This window comes from Zonotrichia albicollis, chromosome 22, assembly GCF_047830755.1.
Source record: "Zonotrichia albicollis isolate bZonAlb1 chromosome 22, bZonAlb1.hap1, whole genome shotgun sequence".
NCBI lineage: Eukaryota > Metazoa > Chordata > Aves > Passeriformes > Passerellidae > Zonotrichia > Zonotrichia albicollis.
Genome location: NC_133840.1, coordinates 1994477 through 2010841, shown reverse-complemented (window position 1 = coordinate 2010841; position 16365 = coordinate 1994477). Strand labels below are relative to the sequence as shown.

Genomic DNA, 16365 nt, shown 5'->3' with positions numbered 1-16365 from the left:
ACTTTTAATCAAAGATTTATTTAAACCAAGCCATGTAAAAAGAGACCAAAACATGTTTTTAAAAGGTTTGGTTTAATTTAATATGACTTAATTTAAATAGTTTCCTAATGTAGCAACTATCATTGTCAGATGCTAAATATATGGAATTTAGGGGCAGAAGGACAATAACTGCTTGAAGGAGTCCATGAGGGTGATTTTCTTAATTAAAAAATCAAAACTTGCTTTAATACCAGAAAAAACAGAATTCCCAGGTTCTTCAATTAATTTACTTCATTTCCATTTCCACTTCTCTTTCTCCTTTTTTTTTCCCTTCTAAAGAGGAAGAGGCACAGACACCCATCACCCAATGACACAAATAACAGCAGCTCACTGGGAATTATGCAGGGTTCCAGTAAATGGAATAAAGGAACAACAGGTTTGGAAAGTATTTCGCTGTAAGTTACTTGAACCTGTAACAGTTACACAGCCACACTTACTTTGTATATTCCTCTGCTTAGGAGATCACTAAAACAATATATAATATGTCCATCAAAAATCTTCATTTACTTTCTTTGAAACACACAAAATCAGTACAATTCACTAGGAATAATTTAAATAATAAGATTTTAGGCTGTATTTTTTGAGTTCATTAATTAATTCATAAAATAATTACTAGAAATTCTAAACCAGCATAGTCCCCAAACTATGGGGTCATACTAGAAATACGTTCTTTTAATCCACAAAGTAAAACTACCAATTTAATTTAAACCCAAACACTTCTTTCAGAAGCCAACAATTAGATTGGGTTTGGATGGAACAGAGTAATTTTTTTAGAGGAATTTGCTTGTTTATGGACATTTGCTCAGATTTTGCAGCAAGTTCTTCTCAGGGTTAACTCAACTTCTGGAAGAATCCTGTTAAATGAAGCAGCTTGGTTTAGAATTTGATAAAATTCTAAACCACAACAATTTGATAAAATTCTAAACAACAATTTGATAAAATTCTAAACAACAACAATTTGATAAAATTCTAAGCCACCATTTATTTAAGCAGAGGCAGAGAGGAGCTGCACTCAAGGGACGATAAAACGCAAACCACTGAAAGGGTCGGAGTGAGTAAAGTTAATGTAAAACAAAAAGAAATTGAACAAACCAGAAGCCAGTGGCACCCCAAAACACAAACCCTGTTTTGTTAGCTGAACTGGAGTGGGTGAGCAGAGTTTTTAGAGAGTTCTGTGAAGGGTTTGGGGCTGTACTCACTGATCTGAGGCGCTGGCAGGATCCGAGCGGCTCGAACCGGCCCGTGGCGCACCGAGAACAGCTCCTGGGCCTCCCCACTGATCTGCAAGGGCCAAAAAACAACTTACACCTGCAAAAATACATCCATCCAACGGCTAAAATACATCCATCCCATGGCTAAAATACATCCATTCAATGGCTAAAATACATCCATTCAATGGCTAAAATACATCCATCCCATGGCTAAAAATATATCCATTCAATGGCTAAAAATACATCTCTTCAATGGCTAAAAGGGTAGGTAGAAAGGCATTTTTGGGAGGTATATTGGTAACACTCTGCCTAAGCAACAGAACAGCTCCTGAGCCTCCCCACTGATCTGCAAAGGCCAGAAAACAACAAACACCTGCAAAAATACATCTGTTTAATGGCTTAAATTACATCTATTTAATGGCTAAAAAGACACCTATTTAATGGCTAAAAATACATCTATTTAATGGCTAATTGTAGAGAGGTATATTGGTAACACTCTGCCTAAACAACCACTGCCATTTCTCCAACTGAAAATATAAATATAAGAAGGCTTGAATTGACTGTTCATGACCACACAGGTTTTGGAAGAAGCAAGACTTGAAGCTGATTAAAATTCACCAAAGTTTATCCCACGTTTCACATGGTTCTAAAGGAAAATGCCAGCTCACCAGAAATCAGTCAAGAGTGGCAAACATGGCTGGAAAAAGTGGGAGAATTTCATATATTGGTTCATTTCAAACTCACCAGGTGTGAAAACCATGTATAAAAAATGGTGGTCAGGCTACTTAAACCTGTCACTGATGGCAATGTTGAAAAGATTAAACCAGAAGCAGCTCAGATGAATTTCCAGACTTCCTGCAATGGTCACTCAATGTATTTTCATAAGTGCCTGGAAATGGATCCGATATGGAACGTCAAACTGCAGGAAAATGGCAAACATTATGGAGCTCATTTCCAGCTACCCAACAACTTAAAACAGATGTAATGAGCCTCAGAACACGGCCAAGGCTGGCATCAAGGTTTGCCAAACAAGCAGCTTACAATATCAGAAGGGAACATGATTTGGAATAAGGTTCTTAGGAATCAATAAACTATAAATTCAAGTGAACTTTTGGAAATGTCATTTTATGGTTGTTTCCATTTCTTTCTGCACTTCAGCTCACACGTCCAAAAAAGTTAAAATACTCCTACTGTTTGAGCAGCAAATCCCAAGTACAGGACTCCAGGCTCTCAGCTTACATCCACTCCTGCCTGGTTATTTATTATCACTGCTCTAGGTCATGGGGGAGAATAAAACCCACCCCATGAAGCACAATTATAAATAAAATTACTTTGAAAATACCATTTACTACAGAGCTAAGCCACCTTTCTGCACACAATACAGAGAAGTGCTGCTTCTCCCTGTTAAGCCTGGAATTACACACAAGCTGCACAAATGTGGGGAAATAACATTTTAAGCCATTTTAGCCCAGCAGTTTATCAATTAAAATCACTGTTAATGACATCAACTCACTAAAGGTTTGCTGATGGCTTTTATCTGATCATGAGCTTGGAGTGCAGTGTGGGGATAAAATGGATGAAAACATCTGTATCCAGAAAAAACAGCTCAGGAAAATGTAGAGCACAGCTAAGCAGAAAATGAGGAAAATTAAAGAGGGGCAGAGTAACAAAGAGATTTCAGAAATTAAGACAGCAGCACGTTCTCTGTCCACTGGAACACAGGAGCTCCATGCAAAGGCAAAGGAGGAAATGGAAAAGAAGAAAAATAGAAGGTTTGGGAACTATTATTCTTGGCAATTAAAGATTTTCCCCCAAACCATGCAAATGCTGTTTCACACGTGCACGCACATCTCTGTGGAATGAAAACACGAGGCACAGGAACCAGCACAACAAAGGTAAGGAAGGAGTGATTCCCATAAAATATCCAAACAGCTCAGACACCTCCCTCTCCTTCTGAACCCTGCCAGCAGGCAGCCCCAGCTCCAGCCTCCTTCAAACAGAGCTGCAGCCCCCAAAGGACGACACACCGAGAGGGCCAAACCCTCCTGACTCAGGTTCTGCTCTTAAATATCCTCAGCTCCAGGAGAATGTTTATCCAGCCTGGGGTGCCAAGACCTGGTGGAGCTTAAACCTCAGACTTGCAAAGAAAAGCTAGAAATGTCCAAATGCAAATGAAGTTTGTTTGTGCTGAAGCATTTCACATGGAAATGCCAGCCCAGCTCTTCTCATGCATGTAATGCAGTAACTTTTGAATAATTAATATTCATTATTTAAAGATAATTTATTCTTTCATACTGGGGGGAGGTTACAGAAAGTAAGGTTAAATGGAGTAACAAAAGGCACAGGATCCAACAGTGACAAAAATGAGATTACAGGTATTTAGCCCCTGTTTTGAGAGCACTGTAGGTTAACAGGTCCTCTGCTCAGTCCTTGCAGCACTCTAAACCATGGAATGGTTTGGGTTCTATACAGCCAAAGTGCTCGGCATTTCCTGACTCCTGGGAGCTAAAAAGGATCAAATCTGAAGATACATCCCTACTGGAGGCTTTGTAATGAAAATACAAGCTGCCACCCAACCACCAGCACCTCGCCTGTAAAGAAAATTCAAATTCTCTAACAGGCACAAAATAAAGTTTCCAACAAATCTGGATGTGACACTACACCACTGATCACATTAAAACACTAATATTTCATCTAGCAGAGTTTCACACAGTATCAGCTTTTTCAGGGGATTTAAGCTGCGTGTCCTTAACTGTCCTGCTGAGCCAGGGACTCATGGAAGAACTGCATCCTGTGCCTGCCATGAATTAGTGAGAATTGGCTGCTCCTTGGTTTGCTTGGCACTGAAAAATGCATCAGGGCTTCGAGTTCAAGATTTTCTTTGAATTCCAATTAACTTCTTTCAAACACCAGCAGCTCGTGCTGCTTGCAGACTTACAAACCCCTGAATTAACTGGGGTTAATTTAATGCCCTTCATTTATCTGTGGATAAAACTTCATTGCTGAGGTCACGTTTGGTGGTGTTTGCAGGGTCTTAGGATGAGGGAAGGGATGAGAATGTTGACTCCATGTTTCAGAAGGCTTGATTTATTATTTTAGTATATATATTATATTAAAACTGTACTAAAAGGATAGAAGAAGGGTTTTCATCAGAAGGCTGGCTAAGAATAGAAAAGGAATGATAACAAAGGTTTGTGACTGACTGAGACTGTGATTGATTGGCCATTAATTAGAAACAACCACATGAGACCAATCACAGATGCACCTGTTGCAGATAATCATTGTTTGCATTTTGTTCCTGAGGCCTCTCAGCTTCTCAGGAGAAAAACCCTAAGGAAAGGATTTTTCATAAAGTATCATGGCTACAGCCACACAGATCCAATCTGCCTGCAAACACCTCCCTGGGGGCACAGAGATGGTGTGGCCTGATCTTCTGCCACTCCCTTATCTCAGTTTGTCCCCTGGGAATGAATGGGACACTCACCCAGCAGGAACCCAGATGGCACCAGGAGCTGCCCACGGAGGGGACAGGGGTCACCTGTGGGCTGGGAACCCCCAGCCAAAGGCTCCACATCCCCTTACCAGCCCCTGGAGCTCCACAGTCTCACACGCACAGACAAAACACAAACAGAGCTCATGAATTGAAAACAGAGCTCTAAATTCTTCAAAAAGCACCTGTGAGCAGCGAGGCTGTGGCTGCCATTTTGGATTGCATCCAGCTAAGTAGCAAGTCCCCGTGGCAGCTCTCAGAGCTCTTAAAAGTTTTTCTTTCCCATTCCAAAAGCCAAGAATATTTCCAAACAGGTTTCAAGAATTGGATATTAAGCTGTAAAAGCAGCTTCAGGTACTGGTTGCAGGGAAGAGGGAATCCAAAATGAGGGCTCCGAGCTGCTCTGGTAGAACATCTCAGCTTTCCCAAAACCTGGCATCAACCACAACCCCCAGACCTACAGGGAAGGCTGGAAGTGAAGGATTCAAACCCCCAAAAAAGTCTTCATTAAAGGAGGAAGAAGAATCTTCTTCTTCATTTAAGAGATCTTGAGTTACTGCTCAGAACATGACAGCCCGGGAGTCTGCAGCACTGGCTCATTTCTGATGGCATTGTTTGGAGAACACAAATTCGCACCCATAAAAAAACCTGAACAAAGGAAGTTTTGTTCACACCAAGGACAAGTAATAGTTTCCAACCAGAGAAAATGGTTTTCACGTGGTGAAAAAAAAATTTAAAGCAAAAAATAATGCCAAACATACACCAAAGCAAAATGAAATGGAGTTTGGAACTCAAGGCTTGAACTACTGTGCAAATCTAGAAATGGAAACTGAGGAATGTATAACAGGAAAAGGGAATCTAACAAGAAAAGGGATCTGGAGGTTGTTTTAAATAATCTCATGTATGTTTTATACATGAAGATATCATGATATGATGTTATAATATGATAATAAGCAATTAATAGATACCACCACCCAATATTGCTGCATATGGGTTAAAGGCAACTTCCAGTCATGCTGCTGCTGGGAAAGCAAAGGACTGGAAGCAAATGAACAAATTTTATCACTTTAGTTTAGAAATTCTCTCAGCTTTTCTATTCAAACCAGATTTCTGTAATTATCTAGAGATTGTGAGAGTTCAGATGCCCAAGGAATTTTACTCTAGGAACATGAGGATGAAGTTGCACCTAGTGCTTTACATTATGGCAGTGCTGATGCAATCAGAAGTTTTATAAAACCACACTTGTGGCACACTGGTGCCTTTTCAGTGTAAAATCCCAAAGCCTCAGCAAATGATTTGCATAGAAGTTCTGCAAAGTCCTCAGACATTTTCCAGGGTCACTAGGTCAGGTCCTTACTCTGTTTTTCTGAGTGCACATGCAAGTGGTTCCCTATGGGAAGAGGCCTGGACAGAGCAAGGATTGCACCTTGGGATGTGATGAGTTTCTAATTGTCACTTTAAGATGATTTTTCTACTTCTGAAACTCCCGGCCTACCATGAAAAACAAAACCAACGTGCATTCCCTGGACAGGAACACCCAGAAAAGGCACTTGGAAACCACATCAGGCAGGAAGCAGCTCCAGTTGTCTGTGAAACACCAAACTGGGAGCAAGGCACAAAACAAACTCCAAACCAACCACACAACTCCAGTGCATCCCCAGATCCCTCCCCGCTCAGCCAGGAGTATTTCAAGGCCACTTTTAACCTTCCCACCCCGGTGGAGAGCAGAGATCAAAGCCCAGCCCTGTGGGGGACACCTTGTGCTGCACTTCGCTCCCCCAAACACCACCCCGGCCCTTTGAAGCCTCCCTAATGGGATCTCCCATCCTGCAAATCACACTTTTGTACTCCAGATACGAGGAGATGGCAATGGGAAAGCTCTCTCAGCTCCAGAGAGGTGTGGGCAAGGCCGTGCAGCACCATTAGCAGGAGTGTGGGCTTAGGAGCTGTCATAAACACTTCATAATCACTCACACACAACCCCTGCTGCCTGCAACACGTTATTAAGTGCTGAATAGAGGGCCAATTGTAGGAATAAAAAAGCACAATGCTACAGATAATGACTTTCCTGAGGAGATTTGCACATAAATGTCAGATTGTTGCTTTTGCAGATTAAGCTGGAGAATGCAGAGTTGGTTATTTTTTTCCTTCGCTGGAATAACATTGCTTAATTACAGGCTAAATAATCAGTGGGGCCAAGAAGGAAGGTTTGTGTAACAGCAAAGGGCACAAAAAAGTGTTGCCAAATAAGCTCTTAAATATTAAGTCAATCACAGAGCTGCCAGGTTTTATTGTGCTCAGGCTAAGCAAGGGGGGGAAAACACAAAGGAGAAGCAACAATGTGGAAAACCCCTTCCAGTTTATGAAAACCCCCTCCAGTTTATGAAAAACCTTCTCCAGTTTATGAAAAATCCTCCAGTTTATGAAAAACCCTCTCCAGTTTATAAAAAATCCCTTCCAGTTTATGAAAACCCTCTCCAGTTTACGTTCCCTCTAAATTTGTTGGATACACAAATCCTGCTCTGCAATGATATTTAAAGCTGATGTTAATGATGATTTTGCTGTGAAAATCTGCACTGACAGAGGAGCCATTCCAACAGTGCCACAGTGTCCAGGTCCAGGCTGCACCTCCCTGGCTGAGCTCTCAGAATTTCACAGAATATCCAAATAAAGAGCTGCTAAAATGATGCAATATCCCCACAGCTGACATCCTGAAGGTGCACGGTAAAATATTTCCACATTTGGCATTTTCTCCATTTCACTGCACTTCCTCCCTGCTCATACTTCTGCAAAGGTTGAACAAAACTAAGAGAAGCTGTCCTGCAACTTAATTTTTGTTATTTTTCCTGATATAGCAAATACCATCAAAAGCTAGCAATGATGAAGAAGTGAAATACATTGGGAAAAAAAAAAAAAAATACAGCCTGGCTGAATGGTCCTATTAAAAAGAAGGTAAAATCAGGTATTCCATGGCCTCACTTGTGGCTCATTTGGACACAAGGAAGGAGAAAAAAGGAAATAAAAAGATATAAAGAAAAAATGAAAACATCTATCCTTTTTTAGCAGAAAACACAGGTTCATCCGGATAAAAACATTTCAGCTGGGTAAAATGGGGTGTTTTGGTAGGATAATTGAGCTCCAGCCGCTGTGATGCTCAGGGTATGGTAATTAATTCATTAATTAATGAATGATTGATGAGGCGGCGCTGCCGCTCTTAGCCCGGTGTCCCAGCGCCCCCGTGTGGGCGCTTCGTGGAACGCACCGCGACAGAAAATCCCATTTGTGGCTGAAATGTTCCCAAGTTTCAGTTAAAGTTCCTAAATTTTAATAAACAGTGACAAAATACTGAAATTCAGCGAGGTATATTCGGTCTCACTCCATTTATGTTAAACATTCCTCCAAGCACAAAACCTCATCAGCTCATTTCCTCATTTGTGCTAACGAGATGCAATCACGAGGATAATAAGATGCAATAAAGAAGGGAAAGGCCCTACCACACCCATAAAACTCAATTAAACTGAATTTTTGCTTTAGAAATTAACATTATTTTCTAAGCTGCTGGTATATAAACACATGTCCTACACAGCTAACCAGAAAGTTGTAAAATGTACAAATTTCTTTAAAAAACAAAGTATTTTACAAAGGGAAAGAACTCCATCCTCTCTGCTTCATCCTGAAGGATAAGGTGTTGTGAGCAATTTTGCTTTTTTAAGTTCAGAATTTTATGACCTACTGTATTCAACTTTATTCTCTCATTTTGAGCAGTTTGGGAGGAATTCTCCAAATGAAAACCTCGTGCCCATAAACCACTGTGCAACACAAGCCAGGGCGTGGGGACGACAGCATGAAATCAAAGCCACGTGCACACAGAGGCCTTCAGCAAATTAAAATTGCAAATCATGGCCATGACAAGCATGTGATTGTAAAATACTATAAATACTGTCATACTGGAGTTCCTGGGACAAACAAATCCTGTTGGTTTTTTTAAATTCTTGTCCTTTTCTGTTTAAAAAAATCCTGTTTTGTTTTGGGGCTAGAAACTATTCCAGAATGGCAAACAAGGGGTTTTTTGAACCCTTATTCTTTTCTGTTAAAAAACAAAATCCAGTTTTGTTTTGGGGTTGTAAACTACTCCAGAATGGCAAACACTGCTCCCAGTTTGAGTCAGGAAATGGACTTAGCAGAAATAATGTGTAAAAAGCCCTCAAAAATCTGCAGGTACATGAACTGAAGTGTTTGAGCTGTGCTCAGGATTATCTGAAGATAAGAACATTACACACAAACCATGAGACACTGATGGGAAGTGTTGGCTCTTTCCCTTCAGTGGGAAAAATTCAATGTAAAATATTAAAGTTGGAACACAAAACTGAGAGAGAAAAGGGGAAGGAAGGAGGGTGAGCTCTGCACTCACAGGTATTTCTCCAATGGGAGAAATTCAGTGTAAAATATGAAAGTTGGAACACAAAACTGAGTAAGAAAAGGGGAAGGAAGGAGGGTGAGCTCTGCACTCACAGGAATGCTCCAATAGGAGAAATTCAAGGTAAAATATGAAAGTTGGAACACAAAACTGAGAGAAAAGGGGAAGGAAGGAGGGTGAGCTCTGCACTCACAGGAATGCTCCAATAGGAGAAATTCAATGTAAAATATTAAAGTTGGAACACAAAACTGAGAGAGAAAAGGGGAAGGAAGGAGGGTGAGCTCTGCACTCACAGGAATGCTCCAGACTTGCATCCCATCACTGTAGCCAATCATCAGCAGCAGCGGGGGCTCATTCCCAGTGCTGTGGATCTCATGGAATTCCATATTCCTGGAGGTATCTGAAGGACATTTCAACAACAAAACCACATTAGAAGTCAGGATCCAGCTCTCAGCAACATTAGATTGTGTTCCCTCAGTTGTTAGAACTAAAAGTAACCAAACTGCTTTACATTTTCGTGCTGGAGCAATACTGAAATATATTCTTTTATATTTGCACCTGCAAACATCACTGTTAAAGTTTCACAAAGAGAAAGCTTCAAAATTTAAAATATTGGAGAAAAATTTTCTGGATACCAACATGGTCTAGGAGAAAATGGTGATTGATTCCCCTTTCAGACCTGTGCTCCTCTCCCTGTTCCTTTTTATTTAAGGAAGGTTAGGGATGGAGAGTGAACCTAAATCAGGGTTGTTAGAACTAGAAATTATCTATAATCTCTATGTGGCCATATATATATATATATTTTTTTATGGCCAGTTAAAATTTGTTTGCTTGTGAGTTTGTTTTCCCTTTATTTTTTATAAAAACTCAGGCATTCCCTTTATAGGTTCATATAACAAAACTCCTTAGAATATTTTTCATGTTGTGTTTAAATTCATTTTATGCAGCCTGTTCTGACTGGGCCTGGACACATCCTCTTTTACCACCCTAAATAAATCTTCTCTATATCTGATGCCTCCATGCTGTCAGTGAGCTTTGCTCATTCTCTCATGGTTGAAAATGTCATTTAAGAGAGGTTTTACTCAAGAAAATCATAATATTTATGATTATTCCATTACAGAGAAAGCTGACTGGAATTATTGCACATGGACCCAAAACTCACAAGTACAAGTGGGAGAAAATGAAGCCATACCATTTAAATCTGCATTTTCAAATCTGACCCAGACAATTTTCTCTTTTTCTTCTGGTGGGGTTCCACTGTAGGCCTGGACAAAAAGCAAAAGGGTTGAAACAGGGAAGATTAACAGGGATTTTTCATCCCCTGTAAGAAGGAACTCAATTAAAAACCAAACATGATCCATGGAGCTTATTGTCACCAGCACTCACACAACATAACCTGGCTGAACATCCCTCACTGAGGGAAGAATGACAAAATATTTGTGACAATAAATCTGGGGCAGGTAAGAAATGACTTAGAGGGAGTTAATAAAGTTAAACACAGTGGCTTCTACAGTCTTTAATTTCAGCAGTGTTGGAGGTTCTCACATGAGGTGTTTCATCATTAAAATTCTCTTTAATTCACCTAAAAGCTTTGCAAGGCAGACTGAGGAAAGAAAGAGACCTTTACTCCACAGTTTATATTACTGACACCTCTCAGCTCTGTTTGTGACAACTTTAATGCAGCCATTTAAAAGAGAACAAACTGCAACTCCAGGAGAACAGGTCCATGTTTCAGCCCTGTGTTCTACAGATCCCCATAAAAAGATGAGATACAAAAAGGAATTGTGGAGTGAGGCCTGCAGTGTTTCCAGGCTGGAGGTTTTACAGTCCTCAGGAGAAGCTGAAACACCATCCCTGCCAAGTGAATTCACCAAAACACTGAGCACCATTTGGGATTAAACATGAACACATCTTGTATAATCACCTCATACATGCCAGAAAAGCAACAACATGGACTAAAAACGCAAATGTGAAAAATAAGTGTGGGGTTTACTTTTCAAAACAAATCACATTCCACGCTTCCAAGGCAGGCTGATGTGGAAAATAAAACACAGACTGTGTCCTTTACCCAGCCAGGGGCAATGGGGGGCTGTGGAATGCAGCAATCTCCTCAGTGAAACTTTCATTATGTTTAATTTTAACCCTGAGTCCAAAAATACATTTCACAAATTGATATTACTGAGGGCACTGTTTTTGTATCATTACAGAATAAATGCACTGGGAATTCCTAAGAGGAAACTCATGAGGAAACAAGACACTAAATCATTCCCTGGAATCAGAATCAGGATCATTTCCTGAAGCTGCAATCAGCTGCAGGGCTCCTCCACCAGGAACTACAGCTTTCCTAAAGAGTAAAACAAAATTAATTCCCTTCTGCTACTGGGAGGCAACCAGGAAGGGACAATTCCAGTGCCATATTTATTACATATAAATATATTAAAATATATAAATATATCTACTAAAAGTATTTATTTGTTTGTTTGTTTATTTATTTGGTGACATAATAAATGTACAAAGCAGAGTGAGGATTCCTGACAAGTGTGCACTGAAGAAAAATGAAGTTTTAAAGACCCACACCCTACCTGTGGCACAACATCTTGGAGGAAGGTAACAACACTTTCCATGTAGGATTGTTCCCTGGAAAACAGAAGGAGAATTTCAGCCAAAGGAGCTCAGAAATGGTGATGAATTATTAAATTAGATCAGCAAAAGGAAGCATGGGCAACCTTTAGCACATAGCAGAATGCTAAACATGCAATGCAGGCATTTAATTTTACTGCCAAATTCTGATAATGTAAATTGTGGCCTGTAAGTTATGCCAGGACTGAGTAAGAGCCATAAAAGTCTGTAAAAAACCTGCTGATGGAATAACTGCTTGGGGGGAAAGAATAAACTCTAAATTCAAGGAATAAGCCATGTTCTCCACATCAGAGGGGCCTGAAGTGGTGCAGGGATTTGGAAATCACTCCTCAGGATTTTTCTACTTGAATGAAACATCCAAATGAGATTTAAACAATGGCTGGGGCTCTCCTGGCAGCACAAACAAACTCCCAGAGCTCCTGTGCAGGATGGACAGTGCTGGCAGGGGCAGGGATGGAACAAAACCCTCCCTAACAGCAAGCAGAGGCATTTCCAGAGGAGAATTCACAGCTTGGGAAGGTTATTCCCTGCTGGAATCAGCAGCAGCATCAGCTGGGGAGGGTTTAAAGTGCAAGGCACGTTTATTGGGGCAGAGTTAAGGCAGTGCTCTGAGCAGTCCCTGTGTAAGTGCTGAGTAACCACAGCGGGGGCTGAGAGCAGCACACAGATGGTGCTGAAGCCCTGCAGAAACTGCTGCTGGGAGCCACAAGGAACTCTTGAGCTGCCTTCAAAAACTCTGAGATTACTTCAGAAAAGCCTTCAGGTTGGCTTTAGGCAACAGCTCTGAAATCAACTTTTGTGCTGTTGCAATTTTTCCTGTGCCAGTTCAAGGTTTCTCATAGCAACAAAGGAGAACTGTAAATTAGGAACTCTGGATGGCCAAAGGTGCTGTTGTTTTTTTTTTTTCTGAAGATTGTTTTAATAAAACCAGGAGTGTTCAGCACTGAAAATGCAGCACTCTGGAGAATTTAGGTCTACACACAACCCCACAGAAGATACATGAACCCAAATGCTGCAACACCTCTTTGAAAAGAGAGCTAAATCTAAAATATGAAGTTTCACATTCCAGAAAGCCTATTCCAAACCAAACCAGCCACCCCAGGATTTCTGCATCCCACACTGTCCCACTCAGCTTTAGGCTCAGCCCTTACAAATGAGCTGTGCTTCCTCCTGTGCTGATTCCTCTCTGATTTATGTAGGTCAGCCCGGCTGCCCCTGCACACCTTTATTAAAATGCCAGGCCACAGGTGAGAATTAAACACAGTGTCTGAGGCTGCCCTGGGAATGCCAAGCAGCCACAGTCACGCTGCCTTCGTGGCTCAGCTCATGCAAAGCACATTTTCCCCTCTCCCCAAACACATCTTGAACCCAAGCTGATGTTTGGGAGGTGTTTTATTCACAGTGTGTGCTCTAAATCTCCCTCAAAGTTGAAAAAAAATCCAGGGAGGTGTCTTGAAAGTGGTTAAAAACAACATAATCCACAAAAAAAGCCCAATCTTCCTTTAATAATGATGTAGAAAATGAACATGAGCAGCAGAATGCTGCTGAGTGCTCAGTGCACACAGATTCATAAAAAAATGACATTTTTGAGGCACAAACAGGTACCTCCAGAACAAAACACGATGCTTAAAAAAAAGAACAAATAATCATCTTCAGAACAATCAACTTCTTACAGTATTTTTTCTATTATAATACTCTTAAAGCACATTTTGAAGAAAATGTTGTTACAGAGAGGAAATGCATTTGTGGAGGAATTTTGCCACATTAAAAAAATGGCTGCAGGACGAAGTTCAAACACAATTTTTTGTGCTACAACAATCTGTTTCTTGTGAGCTTTAATAAAAATGAAGTGAAACTTGTTTCTGGAAATACAGTTATCTCCAAGGGCACAGTAACACCCCCTGACGTGGACATTTTCATATGATACCATTTTGTAGCAGCATAAACATCCCAAGGAAGGAAGAAAAATTGCTACAAAACTCCTTTAACAGACAAAGACCATCAATCTTCCAGGCTGTTTTACAGCCAAAAAGCTCTTTTGCCATGAAAGCATTCCCATGTGCACACAGGGAAAATCAGGATGCCCAGGCACAAAAAGTGTTTGGCAGGTGCTCTGACCAGAAGGATGGAGCTTCTTCCTTTTATCTTGGTTTTGTTCTTTTAATAAAATATAAATTTTAAAAATCCACAATTCTTCTTCCTGGAGGACTTTAATGACAAGTTTTGTGTGCTTTAATACATCCACTCCTGGGGCAAGGTGATGTTAAAAGAACAGCCAGACAGGATTACATGTGGCACATCCCTCTGGCCTAAGGAAGAAGTTGGCATCACTCTTCTACACTGCAATGTTTGTGCAGCAAAAAGGTGCAAACAACAACAAAACTTGGCAAGTAATCAGCTTTTAAATATTCAGCTTTGGTGTGTAAAGGATGGGATCCCACTCAGGGAGACAGAAATGCCACGTGCTGATTTTACTGGACAACGCTCAGCGCAGCCAAACTGCAGCGTCAACACAAGCTGGATTTGGGGGGGAAAAACCCAAAGCAGCTCAGGCTGGGCTCTTCCACAAGAAAACCAATCCCTTTTCAGAAAGGGCTGCTCTTCTAGAAGGTTCTTACGTGGCAGCTTGAGGGCGAACCACCACTCCTCCAGTGCAGCGGCTGGGGCGGCGCGGGGACTCGGTCGCCATCGTTGCGGGCACACACCTGCAGCAAACACAGCACTTTCACTAAAATTGCCACAAAATTGGTTATTCCACAAGTTCTTCGTGTGTCCTTCAGGGTGGTGAGAGAGAAATTTCACTTACACACACCTGCAGGACTCTTTACAGCACTTTTTTAATGAGAGAAAGAAAATCACGCACCAAGCGGGAAACTGCTTCAATCACTGCAGCTCCTGGAATGTTTGTGAAAATATAAAACCAAACCCCACACACCTGCATGATAAAGGGGAAAATTATCTCAAACTGTACTGGATGATCTTGAAGGAGCCCTCCAACCCAAACCACTCCATGATTCTATGAGTAAAGATAGTGGTACAGGTACACAGTTGTCATCACCATTACATAAACCCACTATTTCCTAATGGGCTGCTGGCTCAGAAAACAATTATATAAAAATAACGTGCAGTCACAATTGCAGTGTACTGTACTCATGAAAACATGGGTTACATTGCAGCTACATATTCTGCTGCTTTATGTCAGCTTTTTGTGCCATCCTCAAGCTTTCCTTCACACTTCTGTTCTCCAGGGGAAATTCTGTGTGACATTCCTACAGGCAGAAAGCACCTGAGGAGCACCCCAGATCCCCGCCAGCTCCTCAGGGAACCCCTCAGCTGCTCTGCGCTGTCCTCCCACCCCAAACTTGTTCACAAAGTAAAAGAAAAAGCCAAATCCCCAAGGAGGTATCAGTTATCAGCATCATTTCACGTCAGGCCAGACTCTGCAAGGACCAGCCCATTAAAGGAGGGAGGATAACCACTCGGAAATTGACAGCAAAACAATGGTTAGTAACAAAACGTTCAGCACCACAACAGCAGCCTGACACACGCGCCGAGGAACCTCGAAAGGCGAAATGTCATGGAAAGAATGAAATCACCTCGTGGAAAGGATGAAATCACCCCAGGGACACCCGCCCGTGCCGTGCCCCGAGTGCCAGCACCTTGTGGCACCCCGGCCCGAGGGAAGCGAGCCCCGGGACCGTCCCAGCCCCGGCTCTGGGCCTCGGCACGGCCGCGCCTCAGCGCGGGGCACCCGCGGGGCCGCCCGACCCAGCGGAGCCCCGGCAGAGGCCGGTCCGGCCTGGGCACCTCCGCCGCCGCTATTGAGCAACTCCGCACAAACACCGCGACCTGCCCGGCCTCTCTCCCGCCGCCGCCCGGAGAGCGGGGCCGCGGCCTCCCGGAGCGCGCCCACCCCGCCGGCTGCCCCTCGCTCCGCACCCCGCGCCCTCCGCCTGCAGCTGCCGGGGGTCCCCCAGGCCTCACGGGCGGGCCTGCCCTGCCCGCCGCCCCCCGCTCCGGCCGCTGCCCGGCCCGGCCTCCCTGCGGGGCCGCTCCGAGCCGCCGCAGCGCTGCCCCGAGCGCAGCCCCGCCACACATCCCCGGCCCGGGCCGCCCTCACCTGCCGGGCTCCCGGCGCCACTGACACTGTTTGGGACCCCCCGGGCAATGACACCCAGCGCACCGCGCCCGCAGCCAATCGGAGCGCGCCGGGGGCGGGCCGCGTCCCGCTTTCAACCAATCGGTAGCCGCGCTGCTTGGCAGTGGGCGGGGCGCGGCGGGACGCGGCCGGGGCGGCGAAAGGCGGGCGGCGCTGCCCCCCCCGCCGCGCGCCCCGCGGCTTTGTTTACATCGGGGATCTCGCGAGAGCCGCCGCGCGCCGGGGCCCGCCCCGAGCACGTGGGGCGGGGAGGGGCGGGAGGCAGAGGCGGGGCCGGATTGGCGGGGAGGGGTGGGCGGATCCGCGCGCAGTGACGTCACTGGGGGCGGGGTTTGATGGGCGGGGCTGTGAAGGACCCTGAGGGTCCCTGAGGGTCCCTGAGGGTCCCTGAGGGACCGTGAGGGACCGT

General features: G+C 43.4%; 1 protein-coding gene across 10 annotated transcripts in view; it reads right to left on the bottom strand.

The window, feature by feature from the left end:
- Positions 1-16089, bottom strand: part of BCAS3 (BCAS3 microtubule associated cell migration factor) — a 306177-nt gene extending 290088 nt beyond the window's left edge. For 6 of the 10 annotated variants that reach the window (XR_012583520.1, XM_074557119.1, XM_074557122.1 and 3 more), the window contains exons 1-6: positions 15918-16043; positions 14416-14502; positions 11740-11794; positions 10350-10422; positions 9451-9557; positions 1239-1320 (exon numbers count right to left, since the gene is read on the bottom strand). Coding sequence is in view for 9 of the 10 variants with exons in the window: in XM_074557119.1 (XP_074413220.1) it covers positions 1239-1320; positions 9451-9557; positions 10350-10422; positions 11740-11794; positions 14416-14486 (388 nt within the window). In the remaining variant the exon portion in view is untranslated. Of the gene's footprint in view, positions 1-1238; positions 1321-9450; positions 9558-10349; positions 10423-11739; positions 11795-14415; positions 14503-15917 lie in introns of all 10 variants that reach the window. The other 4 variants (XM_074557124.1, XM_074557125.1, XM_074557127.1 and 1 more) reach the window with 4 other exon arrangements.
- Between the last annotated feature and the right edge of the window lie 276 nt (positions 16090-16365).